The 19030-nt window shown below is 58.9% G+C and overlaps 1 protein-coding gene across 1 annotated transcript; it reads left to right on the top strand.

Annotated features, from left to right (window-relative positions):
* Positions 1-804: 804 nt before the first annotated feature.
* On the top strand, positions 805-18984 carry RAB44 (RAB44, member RAS oncogene family). Its single transcript, XM_054176297.1, has 16 exons — positions 805-1014; positions 1554-1678; positions 1934-2077; positions 2378-2468; positions 2601-2696; positions 3326-3513; positions 4279-4327; positions 5043-5128; positions 6024-6201; positions 6982-7852; positions 8453-9091; positions 9624-9705; positions 11317-11431; positions 12697-12798; positions 13130-13206; positions 18912-18984. Exons 1-16 carry the CDS (start codon positions 805-807, stop codon positions 18982-18984), a joined length of 3126 nt encoding a protein of 1041 aa, XP_054032272.1.
* The last annotated feature ends 46 nt before the right edge of the window (positions 18985-19030 follow it).

Raw genomic sequence — 19030 nt, 5'->3', positions numbered from 1 at the left:
TGCTGGCTGGCATCAGCACTGCTGTGGCCAGCAGCACCAGGGCAGGGATTGTCCTCCTGTTCTCAGCACTGCTGAGGCTGCACCTGGAGTCCTGGGGTCAGCTCTGGACCACTCACTCCAAGAAGGACATTGAGGGGTTGGAGGTGTCCAGAGAAGGGCAACAGAGCTGGAGAAGGGTCTGGAGAACAGGGCTGGGGAGGAGCAGCTGAGGGGGTTGAGCCTGGAGAAGAGGAGGCTGAGGGAGACCTCATTGCTCTCTGCAGCTCCCTGAAGGGAGGCTGGAGCCAGGTGGGGATTGGGCTGCTCTCTAAGGAACAAGAGCTACAGCAAGAGGAAACGGCCTCAGATTGCTTCAGGGAAGGTTTGGGCTGGATGTGAAGGACATTTTCTTGCCCAACAGGGCTGCCAAGGCCTGGTCCAGGCTGCCCAGGGAGGTGGTGGAGCCTCCATCCCTGGAGGGGTTTCAAAGCCCTGGAGATGTGGTGACCTGGCAGTGCTGGGTGAATGGTTGGTCTCTGCCAACCAAAATAACTCCATGAGACTTGGGCTGGGTGCTTGGTAGGTGGCAGGAGAGGCCACTTGCCCCGGGGGTGCTGGGCTGGCAGCCAGCCTGGACAGCCGCTGCCCGCTGTGGGTCCAAGCTCTGCTGGCACCCTGTGGTCCCTCCTCCCGTAGCCACACCTGGGGCCCCTTACACCGACCGGCAGGAACAGCTCAGTGCTGCTCTGCCGGCCCCCACCGCACTGAAGGCAGAGCTGGGTGAGGCTCAGCACCCAGCGGTTTCCCCCTCCGCAGGACCGAGCCATGGCCGAGCGCAGGGCCGGCACCAAGAGCCGGCGCCTGGGCTCCAGCCGCCGCAGGCAGCTCCGGGAGGGCGCTGCCGAGGCACCCGTGGTGCAACCCGGCCCCGGGGAGGACCCGCTGTGGGCATCCCAAGTAGTGCAGAGGGCGCAGGACTTCCTCAGGGAGCAGGACAAGGACCAGAGAGGGTTTGTCACCCGCTCAGACGTGCAGGTAAAGGAGGGATGCATCCTCTTGGATGATCTTCGACTCCCTGCCAGCCCAAACCATTCCAGGACCCTGTGATTTCCCTCTGATCTGCTTTGCTCTCAGAAGCTGCAGGAGGAAGGTTTCCCATGCAGCAGAGAGGAGCTGCAGCTCGTCTTTGATGGGCTGGATGCTGCTGGCACCGGGCGGATAGGCACCGAGGAGTTCACTGCCAGGCTCCGTAAGTGCTGGCAAGCTGAGCCTGGACACCATCCCAGAGCTTCCCAGGAGGAACCTGGAATGCTCTCCTGGCTGGGTGGCACTTGATGTCCCCAGAAGTGTCCCCATGCCGGGGTCCCAATGCCCTGGATCCCAATGCCCTCAGCCTATGGCCGCTTGGTGCTGGGTCCTGTCGTACCGCAGCAGCTTGGGGAAGCCAAGGGGTGGGAGGTGGTGGGGTTTGGGCTTTGCTCTCACCCTGGCCAGGCAGAGAAGGTTTGGGATGTCTGTTGGCAGGGCAGCTCCCGAGCCCCCACGAAGCTGCCAGGGACCACCACTGGCGGCAGGATGCAGCGTCCCAGAGGGTCCCCTTGGCCCCCCCCAGCCCAGCGCTGGAGGGGGTGGGCAGTGAGGAGCAGAGACACTTTGCTGCCTTCATGGACCAGCTGGGCATGGACAGCGCCTCTGAAGTGTAAGCCCCCCCCCGCCCAGCACCCGTGAGTGTACTGCAGGCTGGGGTGGAGGGGGAAAGGCTTGGAGCAGGACACCCCCAGAAGTGGCTTGGAGGTCTCTTTGCCCCAAGCACAGGAGCAGGGGACAGGGTCGTGGTCACCTGTCCCCCAGGACCACACATCCCAAAGGGTGTGAGCCAAGGGACCTGGGAGCCCCACTGCTGGCCCCACTTTTGGGGGGAGGTGCTCCCTACGAGTCACCCCTGCCCCTGCAGGCAGGAGATGTGGCAGCTGTGGGTGAAGCTGCGGCAGGACGAGCCTCAGCTCCTGGGCAGCCTGGAGGACTTCCTGGCCACCATGGGGAGCCGCATCCAAGAAGCCAAGAGCAAGAAGGAGGCTTTGGAGGTGACCCTGAACAAGTGAGTCACCCGGGGCGGTGGAGAGGGACGGGATGAGAAGAAAGTGGGCAGGGATGGGGCTCCCAGCCGTGGGGATGCACCCAAGGAGGGAGAAACCTGAGCCCGTGCAGCACCTCCGGGGCCGGCCGGAGCAGAGGGCTCGCTCCGAGCCGAGCCTTGGGGCCGGGCTCCCTCTGCAGTCCCCGCAGGAGGTGACAAAAGCCCCGGACTCGGGCTGCTGGCAACAGCGGGGAGGATCCCAGGGACCTGCACCCACCGCAGCAGGGTCTCACCACCCCTTGGCCTTGCTGTCCCCGGCAGGCATGTGGCTGAACACGACCAGAAGGTGCAGCAGCTCTGCGAGACCCTGGAGCGGCAGATGGAGCAGGAACGGCAGCGGCTGGAGCAGGAGGTTGGTCACCAGCTGCTGCTCTCCCCTTGCCACCCACCCTGGGAGGGGAGCCCGCAGCCCCAAGCCCCTGGGGGGGCTCCCGGGGGGGCGGTGGTGCTGATGTCCTTGCTGAGGTCCTCGCTGCCATCCCAGAGCGCGGCCCGGAGCCAGCAGCGCAGGATGGAGCTGCAGCGAGCGCTGGACGCCAGCGAGAGGGAGGTGCAGAGCTTGGTCACGGCGCAGAGGGAGGTGAGCTGGCCCCGACCCTGCTCCCCCAGGGTGTCTGAGGGCTCCGGGCTGCGCTGGAGCAGCAGAGGATGCTGCACACCAGCCCTCGGTGCAGGTTCATGGAGTTATAGAACTGCTGAAGTCGGAAGAGACCTTGGAGGTCATCAAGTCCAACCACACACCCAGAGCTCACAACCCCACCCCAGTCATGCCCCTCTGCACCACATCCACAGGTCCTGGAAACCCCTCCAGGCATGGTGACTCCACCACCCCCCTGGGCAGCCTCTGCCAGTGCCTGGGAACCCTTGCTGGGAAGAAATTGCTCCTAATATCCAACCTGCACCTCCCTTGGCACAACCTGAGGCTGTTTCCTCTCGTCCTGGCACTTGCTTCATGTAACAAGACACCAGCCCTCCCCTCCCTCCAGCCTCCTTTGAGGCTGTCCCACGGGGCCTGCATCCCCACCTTTGCCACCCCCCTGCCCACACTCCCCTCCATCCCTGGAGGCTCCAAGCTGAGTTTTCCACCCACCATCCTCAGGGGATAAGATTCAGCCCCAGGTCTAGAGGAGAGGGTTATCCATCACTCTTTTTGGGTCTCCTGGGGGTCCTGGTGGGGCATGACTGTCGTGCTTGCCACCCTCCCCCCAGCTGGAGGCGCGGTGCCACAGGCTGCGCAGCACACAACAAGCTGCCAGTGCTGAAAACCAGCAGCTGCAGGAGACCAACCGGGTGCTGGAGGACCACCTGCAGCACCTCCAGCAGCAGCTGCAGCAGACCCACAGGAACCTGCAGGCAACAAGGGCTGCAGTGGCTTGGGAGCGTGTGGAGGAGCCTGGGTGAGTAGCTGAGGCCGGCGTCTCCCTCTGCAGACAACGTGGTCCCCTCCTGGGGGCTGCAGGGGATGGGGTTTGGTGGGTCTCAGCCATGGTGGTGCCTCAGTGGTCTCCATGGGCTGAGGTGAAGAACCTCAGGAAAAAAAGAGGCAGGCCTGGCAGCAGCACACACTGAGAGTGCCCCAGCAGGGCAGTGCCAGCAGAGATGGGCTCAGAGGCACCCAGCTAGGACTGAGCCAAGGGTCGTGGGTTTTGCTGCTCTGCTCCAGCCCCTCTGGGGCTAGGGACAAGCCTGGGGCAGGGATGGGCATGGTGAGGAGGATGCAGTTATAGAATAGAATAGAATAAACCAGGTTGGAAAAGACCTTCAAGTCCAACCTATCACCCAGCACCATCTGATCAACTAAACCATGGCTCCAAGGGCCTCATCCAGGCTCTTCCTAAAGACTTCCAGTGGTGGTGACTCCACCACCTCCCTGGGCAGCACATCCCCAGGGCCAATCTCTCTTGCTGGGAAGAACTTCCTCCTCACCTCCAGCCTAACCCTTCCCTGGCACAGCTTGAGACTGTGTCCTCTTGTTCTGGTGCTGCTTGCCTGGGAGAAGAGCCCAACCCCCACCCGGCTCCAACCTCCCTTCAGGGAGTTGCAGAGAGCAAGAAGGTCTCCCCTGAGCCTCCTCTGCTGCAGGCTAAGCAACCCCAGCTCCCTCAGCCTCTCCTCAGAGGGTTTGTAATTGCCATTGTGTTCCCTGTGCTCTGTGTTTGCAGGGACAGAGCAGTGCCAGAGCTGCCCAGTGAGATGCCAGCGTCCCCACAGGTACTTGTGCTGGGTGTGTGGGGACAGGATGGGGTCACCATGCTCCAGAGCCTCGTGCTGTTCAGTTTGGGAGTGCTGGGGAGCCCAAGAGCACAGGCTGCTCCTGCAGCACAGGCAGAGTCAGCCCTGAAGGCTTTCTCAAAGGCTCAGCACGGTGCCAAAGCACAGAATAGTTTGGGGTGGAGAAGACCTTTCAGGTCATGGAGTCCAAACCTTACCCCAGCACTGCCAGGGCACCACCACCCCATGGCCCTCAGCACCACAGCTCCAGGGCTTTGAAACCCCTCCAGGGACTGGGACTCCACCACTGCCCTGGGCAGCCTGGGCCAGGCCTTGGCAACCCTTTGGGGGAAGAAATTGTTCCTCATGGCCAACCTGAACCTGCCCTGGGGCAACTTGAGGCCATTTCCTCTGGTCCCTGGGAGAAGAGACCAACCCCCATCTGGCTGCAACCTCCTTTCAGGTTGCTGTAGAGAAGTAGGGCAGGATCCAATCCCTCTTCTCCCACTGCCTCCTGCTGCTGTGGTCAGTCCCCACCTGCTCTAGATCCCACCCTTCACCTGAGGCCATTTCCCCTTCTACCACTCAAAGGGAGCGAGTAGCAGCATCTCAGCTCTGGCACCCTCAAAGTTTTGGGTGGTTCAGCATCCTCTCAGGTGGAGATGCTCCATCTCCAAACACTTTTCTGTCTGCTCTTCCACCCTGTTTGCTGCAGATGAGTCTGGAGAAGCAGCGCTCCAAGATGCGGCTCAGGCTGGGGTCCCGCAGCAGCAAGCCCAAAGCCAAGAGCATTCACCAAGTGTAAGGGGTCCTGGGCAACAGCTGCTGCTTCAGCTCATGCCCTCAGCATCTGCCAGCTGCTGCCAAGCCCCCCACCCTCCCCAGGCACACCTGATGTTTATTCCTATCAGTGCTCCTTTCCCACCCATCCCTCGTCCTGGAGATCAGCTCTCTTGCCCCACCTCATCGCCTTGCATCGCTCCCTCGGCTCAGGTGCTCCCCACACCTGGCCAAGAGCTCTTTTTGTCTCTGAGAATGTGAGGATGGAGGCTGGAGAGAAGCTCACTGGACAGCATTCAGCCCTGGGTCTGGCTCCCTGGGTGTGCATCCCCCTCTGCCCTGTCCCCATGGCTGCTGGTGGGAACCTCCAGTACAGCCAGAGGGTAACAGAGCTGGGTTTGGAGAGGCATGGGGTGAGGTGGTGGAGGAGAGACCCTTCCCAGGGCTAGCTGGGGTGGGTGGGGTGAGGTGGTGGAGGAGAGACCCCTCCCAGTGCCAGCTGGGGTGGGTGGGGTGAGGTGGTGGAGGAGAGACCCTCCCCAGGGCCAGCTCAGGTGGATGGGGTGAGGTGGTGGAGGAGAGACCCTTCCCAGGGCCAGCTCAGGTGGATGGGGTGAGGTGGTGGAGGAGAGACCCTTCCCAGGGCCAGCTCAGGTGGATGGGGTGAGGTGGTGGAGGAGAGACCCCTCCCAGTGCCAGCTGGGGTGGATGGGGTGAGGTGGTGGAGGAGAGACCCCTCCCAGGGCCAGCTCAGGCGGATGGGGTGAGGTGGTGAAGAGACCCTTCCCAGTGCCAGCTGGGATGGATGGGGTGAGGTGGTGAAGAGACCCTTCCCAGTGCCAGCTGGGGTGGATGGCAGGGAGCTGCAGCCTGACTGGGGAACTGGACCAACCCTCCCATTTTCTGCCCTTTCCAGAGTCTGGGAAGTGTTGCCAGCAGACAAAGGCCTTTTGGGAGCCTCGCTGGGAGCAAGCTCGGTGGAGGAGGAGCCCTTCCCAGAGCTCCTGAAAGAGGAAGGCTTCTCTGACCAGAACTCTTTGCTCAGGGAGATGAACGATGCCATAGCAGCTCTGAGTGAACATCTGAAGCTCCAGGCACTGGGTGCACCCTCAGCACCAGCTGATTCTGCCCAGCACCCCCCGGATGATGCTGAGCCCCCAGCGGGGCTGGAGGCAGCTGCAGCCCCTGGCACAACTCCTGGGGTCCTGGGAGAGACTGTCCCCAGCACCATCGGTCATGAGCTGCCTGAAGGAGACCTGAGAGAGGGCCCAGTGGCAGCTGAGCTTCCTGCTCCAGAGGGGCCACAGGCTGGTGGGTCCATGGGGGCTGGGCACTACGGGGCACAGCAGGGAGAGAGCCCAGAGGAAGCATGGAAGCTGTTATTCCAGCAGGGAAAGGGTCCTGGTGTGAAGGAGCTCAGGCTGCAGGTGGCTGAGCAACCGCAAGGAGCAGCAGGAGAGAGCATGGAGGGAGAGCAGGTGCTGGTGGAGGCAGAGGGAGAAGGATGGATGCAGGATAAAACAGGCTGGGAAAAAGCACAGCCCCCAGGAGAAGCTGAGGAAGAGGCATTGAGCCAGGGAGAACATCTGGAAGCAGGTCTGGGGCCACCCTGGGCTGGGCAGGCAGGATGGCAGCTGGGTGAGCAGCTTGTTGGTGTGGAGGTGCAGACCCAAGGAGAGGCCTCAGATGGTGAAGTCTCACCAGCCCCAGATCAGCATGGAGGGATCAGCAGAGCTGAGGCTGAGGAAGAGGAGGTGGAGGTAACACAGCCCAGGGAGGCAGAGCCACAGCCATGGGATGAGCCTGGGGGTGGAGGTGCAGCAGGGGCTGAGGGTGTAGAGGTGCTGGGGGCTGTGCCACCTGCTGATGTGCAGGAAGGTGGAGCAGATGTGCAACCACTGGAAGCCCAGAACAATGATGCCAGGGTGCAGCTGCCTGCACAGCTGGAGGCAGATGTGCAGCCCCCAAGAGATGCTGGAGACCTGGGGAAGGAGCAGGCAGGGAGCTTGGCTCCAGAGGTGCAGCCACTGGAGAAGGATGAACCAGAGTTAGGGCTGGAGGAGGAAATGGGCACTGGTGTGGGGGACAGTGAGGGACCTTCCCCAGCAGGATCACCTGTGGAGAGCTCAGACCTGTGTGGGCAGTCCCTGGCTAAGGCTCAGGCACTAAAACTGGTGGAGGCAGAGGATCTGCAGGCAGACAAGCAGCTGCCTGGGGGTACCAGCCCAGAAAGCCCCCAGGGAGGGGTGTGCCAAGCAGCCATGCAGCTCATGGAGGAGGCTGAGGATGGGGCACAAGGACAGAGCAAGCCTGAGCTGCCACATGAGCCTGGGCTTGACCTGCAGTCTGCTGGAGTCAGGCAGGGAGAAGCAGCAGTTACAGAGGAGCAGCCTCTTGAGGAGGCTGAAATCCTGCACACATTGCAGCACCAGAGCCCTGGTGCTGAGGGGCAGCTGGCTGTGGAGAGAGGTGAGCCCAAACTGACCCCAGGAGACAGCACTGAGCCAGATTTTCATCCCCTGAGTGAGCTTGGCTCCCTGGGGATGGAGCAGGAAAGGAACAGGGCTCCAGATGAGCAGTCCCTGGATCAGGTGCATGAAGCAGAGCTGGTGGGAATGAAGGCAGAGGATGCCCAGGCAGAGATGCAGCTGTGGGGGGATGTCAGCTTAGAAAGCTCCCAGGGAGGAGGAGACCATGGAGCTGTGCATCTTGTGGAGGAGGCTGAGGACGAGACACAAGGGCAAAGTGAGCATGAGGTGCCACATGAGCCTGTGCTTCACCCCCATGGAGAGGCCATGACAGAGGGAGAGAGGCCTGGGGCCCCTGAGGAGGCTGAAAACCTGGATGTGTTGGAGGACCAGAGCACTGATGCCAAGGTGCATCTGACTGCAGAGGTGAAGGAGCTCAAATCAACCCCAGGAGGGAGCACAGAGGCAGATCTCTCACCCCTGGGGGCAGCTGGGATGCAGGGAGGGGACTCAGGTCTGTGTGCAGCTGCCAGCACAGAGGGATGGGAGGGAGCTGCTGGTGCTTGTGTGTCCTCCTTGGCTGAAGCCACCTCACATCCTGAGCACGCTGCTGCCCCTGAGGAGCTTGGTTTGGAAGCAATGCAGGGACCATTCCCTGGCCCAGGTGTCCTAGAGGACAGCCAGACACTGGGAATACTGCAGGGAGAGAAGGCTGCTGCAGAGGAGCCTCTGGATGGAGCTCAAGGTCTGGAAGCGGTGCAGGGAGAGAGGCTGGAGGCAGGGCTGAGGAGTTTAGTCAAACCTCAGAGTCCAGGGCTGGGGCAGGGCCGTGGGGACGGTGTGCCCGTACTGGGCACCCCGGGCTCTGAGGGGGCAGTACAAACCAGCGTGCTAAAGCTGGAAGCAATGATGCAGGAGGATGTTCTCATTCCAGATGTGCAGCTGCTAGGTGCTTCGGGACAGGCAGCCCCAAGGGAGCCCCGGGAGCAGGTCTCAGCACAGGCAGGTGGGGTGAGGCCTCACACTGCTCCCCAGCGGCTGGAGGAGAAGCCGCTGCAGGTGAGGGAAGCAGAGCAGGGAGCTGCCAGCCCTGCCGAGCCTCCAGAACAAGGGATCCCAGCAGTGCCAACCCTTCACACGAGGATCCAGCAGAAGGAAGATGCTGGGAACGATCAGCTGGGGATGGTGCTGGGGAGCAGCTCGCTGGGGGACGCAGCCCGCAGCAGCCAGCAGCCCCAGCGGCAGCTCTCGGGGGAGCAGAGCAACGACCGCAGCGCTGGCCAGCGGGGGGAGAAGCAGCAGGAGGCTGGGCACAAAGTGAGCCGGGAAGGGGAGCCCAGCCCGGGAGAGCCAGGGGCTGTGACAGCGGCTGCCCCCAGGGGTCGTCCTGAAGCCCCCCCGGACTCAGACCACCTCTACAATGTGCTGTTTGTTGGGGACTCCCACGTGGGCAAAACATCCTTCCTGTACCGGCTGCACGCCGACACCTTCAACCCTCAGCTGGCTGCCACAGTAGGTAGGTGCCCTCCAGCTCCCCTCCAGCAGGGCTCTGCACCTGCTGGGGTCACCTCCACAGCTGCCTTTCCTGCACCCCACAAGCTGCTGGTGGTCGTTGCACAGGCTACAGCTCACACCAGCCACCAAACCAGCTTCACACACCTGGATGGTGCTGAGCAGCTGATGCTGGACCTCCTTCTCCTCATGGCCACAGAACCACAGAGTGGCCTGGGTTGGAAGGGGCCTCCAAAGGGCATCCAATCCCTCTGCAGTCAGCAGGGACCTCCTCAGCTGGCTCAGGTTGCCCAGTGCTAGTGCTTGTCTCTGCTTCACCTTTCAGCTCTGTCCTCCCCTCTCAACCAACCTGGTTTTGTTCCTTCCCAAACTGGAGAGCTTCTGAAAAGCCATCCAGTAAAGATGGAGATTAGCTTGGGACTAGGCTTTGAGCTGCAGCCTGAGACCATCCCTGCAGCCTGTGTGCCTTCTCCAGCCATCCTCTGGGGCAGGGATGGACTCCACAGCATGGCAATAGCTCTCCTTGTGTCTCCTAGGACTGGATTATCAGGTCAAAACCCTCGTTGTGGACAACATGCACTTCACTCTCCGCCTGTGGGACTCAGCAGGTCAGGAAAGGTGAGGTGCTGAGCTCCCTGCTCAAGGGGAGCAGCCTGTGGCCTTCTTTGTTTCCCTGGTGGTTTAGTGGAAATGAACATCCTTGACTTTGCCCAGCAAAGGAGAGGTGGTCTGAGGAGGGGCTCTGTGCAGTGTGTGATCTGACAAGGCACTAATCCAGGGTGGGTGCAGAGCAGGTTGAGAGTAGCTCTGAAGAAAGAGGCTTGGGGGAGGGGGGTGCTCAGAAGCTCCCCAGGAGCCAGCAGTGCCCTCAGCTGTGTGCTGGGCTGCAGCCAGAGCAGGGTGGGCAGCAGGGCAGCAGAGGGGATTCTGCCCCTTGGCTCTGCTCAGACCTCACCTACAATCCTGCCTCCAGCTCTGGTGTCCCCAGCAGGAGAAGGACACAGAGCTGCTGGAGTGAGGCCAGAGGAGGCCACAGAGATGCTCCAAGGGCTGGAGCAGCTCTGCTGTGAGCATAGAGGCTGAGGGAGCTGAGGGGGTTCAGCCTGGAGAGAAGACTCCAGGGGGACCTTAGAGCTGCCTGGCCCACCACAACATCCCCAGGGCCAATCTCTCTTGCTGGGAAGAATTTCTTCCTCACCTCCAGCTTAAACCTCCCCTGGCACAGCTTGAGACTGTGTCCTCTTGTTCTGGGGCTGGTTGCCAGAGAGAAGAGCCCAACCCCCACCTGGCTCCAACCTCCCTTCAGGCAGTTGCAGAGAGCAAGAAGGTCTCCCCTGAGCCTCCTCTCCTGCAGGCTAAGCAACCCCAGCTCCCTCAGCCTCTCCTCCCAGGGCTGTGCCCCAGACCCCTCCCCAGCTTTGTTGCCCTTCTCTGGACACCTTCCAGCAGCTCAACCTCTTTCCTGACCTGAGGAGCCCAGAGCTGGCCACAGGACTCCAGCTGTGGCCTCAGCAGTGCTGAGCACAGGGCAGGATGAGCTCCCTGCTGCTGCTGGCCACACTCTGCCTGCTGCAGGCCAGGCTGCCCTTGGCCTTCTTGGCCCCCTGGGCACACTGCTGCCTCCTGTTCAGCTGCTGTCCACCACTACCCTCAGGTCCCTCTCTGCCTGGCTGCTCTCAGCCACCCTGCCCCCAGCCTGTAGCTCTGCATAGGGTTGTTGTGGCCAATGTGCCATGGTTTAGTTGATGAGGTGGTGTTGGGTGATAGGTTGGACTCGGTGATCTCAGAGGTCTTTTCCAACCGGATTAATCCCTTTCCCCCTCTCCCCCTCTCCCCCTCTCCCCCTCTCCCCCTCTCCCCCTCTCCCCCTCTCCCCCTCTCCCCCTCTCCCCCTCTCCCCCTCTCCCCCTCTCCCCCTCTCCCCCTCTCCCCCTCTCCCCCTCTCCCCCTCTCCCCCTCTCCCCCTCTCCCCCTCTCCCCCTCTCCCCCTCTCCCCCTCTCCCCCTCTCCCCCTCTCCCCCTCTCCCCCTCTCCCCCTCCCCCCCTCCCCCCCTCTCCCCCTCCCCCCCTCTCCCCCTCTCCCTTTCCCTTTTCCCCCTCATGTGTATCTGCACAAGAGCAAGCCCTGGGGTTTGGCCCTGGGGTTTGGCCCTGGGGTTTGGCCCTGTGGCTTCAGAGCAGTGCTTGCCAGGGGCTGCCGAGGCCAGCAGCGCTGCTCTGCCTGCACAGGTACCGCAGTGTCACCAGGCAGTTCTTCCGCAAGGCAGACGGCGTGGTGCTGATGTATGACCTCACCTCCCAGTACTCCTTCCTGGACCTGCGCTACTGGCTGAGCTGTGTCCAGGTAGGTGAAGCAGGAAAACCTTCTCCTGTCCCCCCCTGCCCAAGCTCTGGGAGCAGGTGGTCACTCCGAGGTCAGTGTTTCCCTGCCTGCTGGTTAGGGATGGACGTCTGGGACTGACCACGGAAACGTGGAACTGTTTAGGCTGGAGGAGACCTTTGAGGCCTTTGAGTCTTAGAACCACAGAATCAACCAGGTTGGAAAAGACCTCAGAGGTCATCAAGTCCAACCTATTACCCGATACCCAACACCTCCTGACAACTAAACCATGGCACCAAGTGCCACATCCAATCCCTTTTTGAACACTCCACCACCTCCCTGGGGAGCACATCCCCAGGGCCAATCTCTCAGTCTGGGAAGAGCTTTCTCCTCAATTCCAGGCCAAACCTCCCCTGGCACAGCTTGAGACTGTGTCCTCTTGTTCTGTCACTGCTTGCCTGGGAGAAGAGATCAACCCCCACCTGGCTACAAGCTCTGCTCAGGTAGCTGCAGAGAGCAAGAAGGTCTCCCCTGAGCCTCCTCTTCTGCAGGCTAAGCAACCCCAGTCCCCTCAGCCTCCCCAGCCCCCTCAGCCTCTCCTCAGTCCAACCATTAACCCAGCACTGCCAGGGCACCACCAAACCATGGCCCTCAGCACCACATCTCCGTGGGTTTAAAGCCCCTCCAGAGATGGGGACTAAGCCTGGGCAGCCTGGGTCAGGCCTGGACAACCCTTTTGGGGAAGAAATTGTTCCTCAAGGCTAAGCTAAACCTACCTTAGCCCAACTGGAGGCTGTTTCCTCTTGTCCCATCACTTGGGGACAACGTTGGAAGTGATTTTGATAACACTTTTAAATGAAGAGTGGTCTGAGCTGAGCCCTAGGACAGAGGAGGCAACTTGTGTCTTGTTGAAAACTACTCGTTGGAGATTTCCACTCCAGCACAAAGCCAGGGTGTGAAAATGCTGGAACAAACCAGGATGTGCCCTGGCCAGTGCCTGTAAAGCCCAACCACAGCATCTTCTGGAGGGTTCCTGAAGCCAAACACAAAGTGAATTCACTACAAGAGTACCTCTGTCCTGTGGATAGAGCAGGACAGATGATTTAAGGGGGGAAAAATACCCAAAGCCAACCACTTTTTAACTGCTCTTGGTGCTCAATTAGGAATTGAAGGCTTTGCTGCTATCCCAAATCCATGGGCATCCTTTGTGGTGCTCCAGGATGTGTCTGGCTGTGAGTCAAGGGAGATTCAGACACACTCCTGATCCCCTCCCCTCTTTACCTGCCCAGGAAGGAGCAGGAGCTGGAGTTGCTGTTCTGCTTCTGGGGAACAAAACCGACTGTGCTGCAGAGAGGCAGGTGCCCAGGGAGGAGGGCGAGCGCCTGGCCAAGGTAGGTGCACAGCCCTGCTGAAGCAAGTGGTCCACCCAAGCTGGGCAAGGACAGCTGTGGATGGATGCCACCAGCATGAGGACCTGGGAAGAAGTGAAAGCTCCTAACTTAGCTTTTGTGCTTTAATTGTCAGCAAAAGTGAACTCTGAACCCACCTTTCACCCTTCCCTGCTTTGCTTTCCCCTCACCATCTCGGTCTTGACTCAGCACCACCCCAGTAAAAGAGTTTCCTTGAGTCCCTCCTGCTTCCCCTTGACCTTGGCTGTTCCATGGCTATTTACTCCCTCCCAGCACCAGAACATGACATTTCTCTCTGGGTTCTGTCTTCCAGGAGCACCAGCTCATGTTTTATGAATGCAGTGCTGCCTCAGGCCACAATGTCTCTGAGTCCATGGCCAGCTTAGTCAGGTGAGCCATGGCTTTGGATCTTGCCAGCTGTCCTGGATTCAATGGGCTCCTTCCTGCTTTTTTAACTCTAGTCAGTGCTGGGCCCAGGCTTGTCCAATGTCTTCATCAATGATCTGGATGAAGGGACAGGGTGGAACCTCAGCCAGTTTGCTGATGGTCAAAACTGGGAGGAATGGTGACATCCCCCCCCAGGCAGTGAGACCTGGCCAGGCTGGAGAGCTGGGTGGAGGGGATAGGATAGGATAGAATGGGATAGGATAGGCTAGGCTAGAATAGGCTAGGATAGGCTAGGCTAGGCTAGGCTAGAACAGAATAAACCTGGTTGGAAAATACCTTTGAGATCATCAAGTCCAACCTATCACCCAACACCATCTGATCAATCATGGCTCCAAGCACCCCATCAAGTCTCTTCCTAAACACCTCCAGTGATGGTGACTCCACCACCTCCCTGGGCAGCACATTCCAATGGCCAATCTCTCTTTCTGGGAAGAACTTTCTCCTCCCCTCCAGCCTAAACCTCCCCTGGCACAGCTTGAGGCTGTGTCCTCTTGTTGTGGTGCTGCTTGCCTGGGAGAAGAGCCCAACCCTCACCTGGCTCCAACCTCCCTTCAGGGAGTTGCAGAGAGCAAGAAGGTCTCCCCTGAGCCTCCTCTTCTCCAGGCTAAGCATCCCCAGCTCCCTGGAAACTCACATAGTTTAATTGGGACAAGTGTAGGGTCCTGCCCCTGGGGAGGAATAAACCCTGCAGCAGTACAGGTGAGGAGGGACCTGCTGGAGAGCAGCTCCATGGAGAAGGACCTTGGAGTGCTGGGGGGACGGCAAGTTCCCCATGAGCCAGCAAGGTGCCCTTGTGGACAAGAAGGTCAATGGTGTCCTGGGGGGGCATGAAGAAAAGTGTGGCCAGCAGGTCAAGGGAGGTTCTCCTCCCACTCTACTCTGCTTTTGTCAGGCCACATGTGGAGTACTGAGTCCAGCTCTGGGCTCCCCAGTTCAAGAGGGACAGGGAAATGCTGGAGAGAGTCCAGCAGAGGCTATGAGGCTGCTAAGGAAACCCCCAGCTTAGGTTGGGGTTTTTAGCAGAGCCCATGGCTCTCAACCCCCCTGGAGCTGGAAGGCTCCTCCTGGTTTCTGACAGCCCTGCTGAGCCTCCTTTGCTGCTGTTTGTCCCCACAAAGAGCTCAGCCATGAGAGGCACAGGGGGACACCTGGCTAACTTCCTTCCCTTTCTCTCAGGTTGCTCAAAGATCGTGAAGATGAATTAAAACATCAGGCAGAAGAGGTAGGGAAGTCACCTCAGAAGAAAAAGGGCTGCTGCTGGTGATGGACAGCCCCACCTGCTGTGACCTGAAACTGCCAGGACAGCCCAAAAACCAAAGCACAAACCCAACCCTCAGACACCATCTCCACTCTCCATGTGTGTGCCTTGCTGATGTCCCTCAGGTGCTGAGAGCCAAAGCTGCTGCAGGGGAGCTGGCTGCCACCTGGCCCCTCCTGCATCCATCATCTCCTGAACTGATCCCAGAGCACAGCAGACCTCCAGCACACTCGTTGGGAAAATCCACTGCTTGCTTTTGAAGGAAACAAAACAGCTGAAGGAAAGAAACAGCAAAGGCACCCAGCTGGCTCCAAGATGCTGGAAGCAGGAGGGAGCAAACTCCAGTCTCAGGATTGAAGAAGTGAATCCCAGGAGTCAGCTGAAGGCTGATGTATAAAACAAGGGGTCTGGGGCTGCTGGTGCTGCTGGGACTTTACAGTCTGAAGAGGTTTGATCTGGAGCAATGAAATATCCAGTGTATCCCTAACTGCACATTGAAAGTCCCCCCAGTTAGCAAAGCTGGTGTATTTTTTTCCCCCCTCTTTGCTGCTTTCTTGTGCCAGGAATCAGTACTGGTGACAGAGAACTTCTAAAACCAGCTCAGAATAAATTCAAAAGCCCCCCAGAGCACACCTAGGGGAAGAGAAAGAGATGGAATAGATCACACAATGCCAGCATGGTGAGGGCTGGAAGGGACTTCTGGAGATCATCCCAGTCCCAACGCCCCCCCTGCCAGAGCAGCATCACCCAGGGCAGGTCACACAGGAACACATCCAGAGAGGTCTTGAAAGTCTCCAGAGAAGAAGACTCCATGACCTCCCTGGGCAGCCTGCTCCAGGGCCATATCACCCTTACAGTGGAGAAGTTTTTCCTCATGGAATCATTTAGGTTGGAAAAGATCTTTAAGAGCCTCAGGCTTGGCTTGTGGAGGTGAGGCTGGTTTGCAGGTGGAGATGAAAACACAGCACTGATGGGCCAAGCTTCTGCTCAGAAAGATTAGAGAGGTGAGCTGCACCAGGTAGGGTAGAATGATGCAGGAATTTCAAAGCCTCGGAGCTGAAGATGGAGAGACACTGGCACAGGTTGCCCAGGGAGGTGGTGGAAGCCTCATCCCTGGAGGTTTTTGCAGCCAGGCTCGATGTGGCTGTGAGCAACCTGCTGTAGTGTGAGGTGTCCCTGCCCATGGCAGGGGAGTTGGAACCGGCTGATCCTTGAGGTCCCTTCCAACCCTGACAATTCTGTGGTTCTATGAATTCTCTCCTTTCTGTGTGCCCCATTTCCATGCTCCAGCACCTCTGGACCACTAAACCTCCCATCCCTAAGCATCTTCTCCTGGAGTTACAGAATCATTGCATTAGGATAGGATAGGATAGGATAGGATAGGATAGGATAGGATAGACCAGACCAGACCAGGTTGGAAAAGACCTTCAAGAAGTCCAAGCTATCACCCAACACCATCTAGTCAACTAACCCATAGCACCAAGCACCCCATCAAGTCTCCTCCTAAACACCTCCAGGGATGGTGACTCCACCACCTCCCCAGGCAGCACATCCAATGGCCAATTGCTCTCTCTAAGAAGAATTTCTTCCTAACATGCAGCCTAAACCTCCCCTGGCACAGCTTGAGACTGTGTCCTCTTGTTCTGGTGCTAGGTGCCTGGGAGAAGAGCCCAACCCCCACCTGGCTCCAACCTCCCTTCAGGTAGTTGTAGACAGCAAGAAGGTCTCCCCTGAGCCTCCTCTTCTCCAGGCTAAGCAACCCCAGCTCCCTCAGCCTCTCCTCCCAGGGCTTGTGCTCCAAACCCCTCCCCGACTTTGCTGCCCTTAATGTTGGTTGGAGGAGACTTTTAAGGTCATCCTTTTGCCTTGAGTTGCTGGGATGAGAGGTGGAAGATGCTGCTTTGCTGAGCAGCAGCAGGATCGAGCAGGAAAAGGTTTTGATTTGCTCGAAAAGTCAGAGCCGAGGCTGAGTTCTCCCGTTAGATGGCAGCAGATGCAGCAAGACCTCCAAACTGCAACTGCTGCTGCTGCAAAGACAGAGCAGGGAGCTCCGAGAGGAGCCCAAAGGAGAGATCTGCACAAGAGAAGGCTTCCCAGGACAGCAAAGCCCAAGCAACGTCTGTCTGATTCCACTAGCAATCTCATTTCGAGGAAAAGATTGAGCTTGTGCACAAAAGTGTTGTATAAACCAGGCCAAGCCAGCCCAAACCTTCCCCTCCCTGCTCCAAACTTGGGAATTGATTATTTTTGTTTGCTTTTCACTGCCAGGGTGAGAGGAACACCAGGAAGGCAAACAAAGAACGTGGGAAACCATGGTCAGTGCATTGCATTTGGAAGCATCATTCACCTGGAATAATTCCTGCTCCCAGCAGTAGGATCCCTGCCAGCATCAAAGGGATCTCTCATTTCACAGAGCCCCAGCATGTGCTGCCCAGGGAGGTGGTGGAGTCCCCATCCCTGGAGGTGTTCAAGAGGGGGTTGGATGTGGCACTTGGAGCCATGGTTTAGTAGTCAGGAGGTGTTGGGTGACAGGTTGGACTTGATGATCTTTGAGGCCTTTTCCAACCGTATTGATTCTGTGGTGAGGTTTGGAAGGGACCTCTGGGCATCATCCAGTCCAACCCCCCTGCTCCAGCAGGGCACCCACAGCAGCTTGCCCAGGGGCACGATGCCCAGGAGGAGGGTTGGAAGCTCTCCAGAGAGGGAGACTCCACAACCTCTCTGGGCAGCCTGCTCCAGGCCTCCAGCACCTTCATACCAAAGAAGTTTCTCCTCCTGTTCAGGTGGAACCTCCTGGCAGCCACTTTGTGCCCCTTGCCCCTTGTCCTGACCCTGGGCACTACTGAGCAGAGTCTGGCCCCAGCCTCTTGCCCCCTTTAGCTCTTGCTGAGCATTGCTCAGCTCCCCTCTGGGGCTGCTCTTCTCCAGGCTCTCAGCCTTTGCTCCTCCCAGAGCTGCTCCAGGCCCCTCAGCAGCTTTACATCCCTCAGCTGGACTCTCTCCAGCAGTTCCCTGTCTCTCTTGAAGTGGGAAGCCCTGTACTGCACCCAGCACTATGGATGTGGCCCAACAAGAGCAGAGTAGAGTGGGAGGAGAACCTTCCTTGACCTTCTGGCCACACTTTTCTTCATGCCCCCCAGGACACCCTTGGCTTTTTGGCCACAAGGGCACCTTGCTGGCTCATGGGGAGCTTGCTGTCCCCCAGCACTCTCAGGCCCTTCTCTGTAGAGCTGCTTCCCAGCAGGTCCCTCCTCACCTGTACTGCTGCAGGGTTTTATTCCTCCCCAGGGGCAGGACCCTACACTTGCCCTGGTTGAACTATTTGCAAGCTGTTAAATGCCCCCCTCCCCCAACGTTTGGAGGAGGATCAAGGTCTGAGACAGTGCTAGCAATGGGGCAGTGTGGATTTGTTTGGACCACAGGAATTCTCTGTAAAGGAAGGTTGTTTCCCTCTGAGCTGTTTGTAATTCCTGAAGGGAATTCGACTAGCTGCCCCAGCCAAGCCATGACTGCAGAAGGTCTCAGCTACCAGCCCAAAGTCACTAAGCATTTAAAACCATCTCACTTTGATGTGTCCACCATGAATGTAGAGAACCTGGACAAGCTCCTGAAGAGCTGGAACAAAGCATCAGCCAAACCCTTCAGCACTCCAGCCACACCAGCTCTTGGGTCTCACCCCAGGATTTCACCCCCTTCCCCTCAGAGGAGAGCAAAATGGGGATGTGGAGAGCATCCCACTGCCCATGCTGGGATTGATGGGGCAGGAAATCCAGACCTGGTAAAAGGAAATCCTTTTGCTCCCAGTGTTTAATTAAACTGCAGAATTCATCACCCTGGGAAGTTGTTGAGTCCAAGAACATAAACAAGAGACCAGAGAGATACCAAACCCACTGCTCACAGCCCTAACCAGCTCAAATGCCTTCAATTGCAGTTAGGGACTGAAGCCCAGCCCTGAGAGCTGGGTGAGGCTGAGAGTCCTGAGCTGAGGGGTGGCTCTGAGGACCTGAAATTGTGCCAGGGGAGGGTTAGGTTGGAGATTAGGAACAACTTCTTTGAGGCAAAAGTGGTCAGGGGTTGGCAGTGGCTGCCCAGGGAGGTGGTGGAGTCCCCACGCCTGGAGGTGTGCAAGCAAGGTGTGGCCATGGCACCTGGGGCCATGGTGTGGTGGCCGTGGTGGGGTTGGGTTGATGTTGGACTGGGTGATCTTCGAGGCCTTTTCCAGCTGAAACAACTCTCTGATTCTATGGTTCCCAGCCTTCTACTTCTGGAAGCTTTTAGGGGGCTAACAGCCCAGGTGTGGTCACCACTTGTCACCCTAGCTGCAGGAATGGGCATCTGTGTCCCCGTGGGGCTCAGGGTAAGCGGGGTTCAGAGGGGTGGGTCTTGGTAGGGAGCACAAGAGCAGCTCAGCAGAGCTGGAGGAGCTGAATGGGACAGATGGGGTTGTAGGGAGCGAGGAGTGAGAGCTGGGGGGGATGCTGGGGACTTGTGGCTGGAGGGGGTGCTGTG

The sequence above is a fragment of the Dryobates pubescens genome, chromosome 35, assembly GCF_014839835.1.
Source record: "Dryobates pubescens isolate bDryPub1 chromosome 35, bDryPub1.pri, whole genome shotgun sequence".
Lineage (NCBI taxonomy): Eukaryota > Metazoa > Chordata > Aves > Piciformes > Picidae > Dryobates > Dryobates pubescens.
This window is presented reverse-complemented; position numbering and strand designations above follow the sequence as displayed.

Bases quoted from the DNA above. Each gene is read 5' to 3' on its own strand.
- RAB44 (XM_054176297.1), top strand. From the start codon at position 805: ATGGCCGAGCGCAGGGCCGGCACCAAGAGCCGGCGCCTGGGCTCCAGC. The intron at 1,015-1,553 runs GTAAAGGAGGGA...CACTGGCGGCAG, and splicing joins TCACCCGCTCAGACGTGCAG to GATGCAGCGTCCCAGAGGGT. The intron at 4,328-5,042 runs GTACTTGTGCTG...TGTTTGCTGCAG, and splicing joins AGATGCCAGCGTCCCCACAG to ATGAGTCTGGAGAAGCAGCG.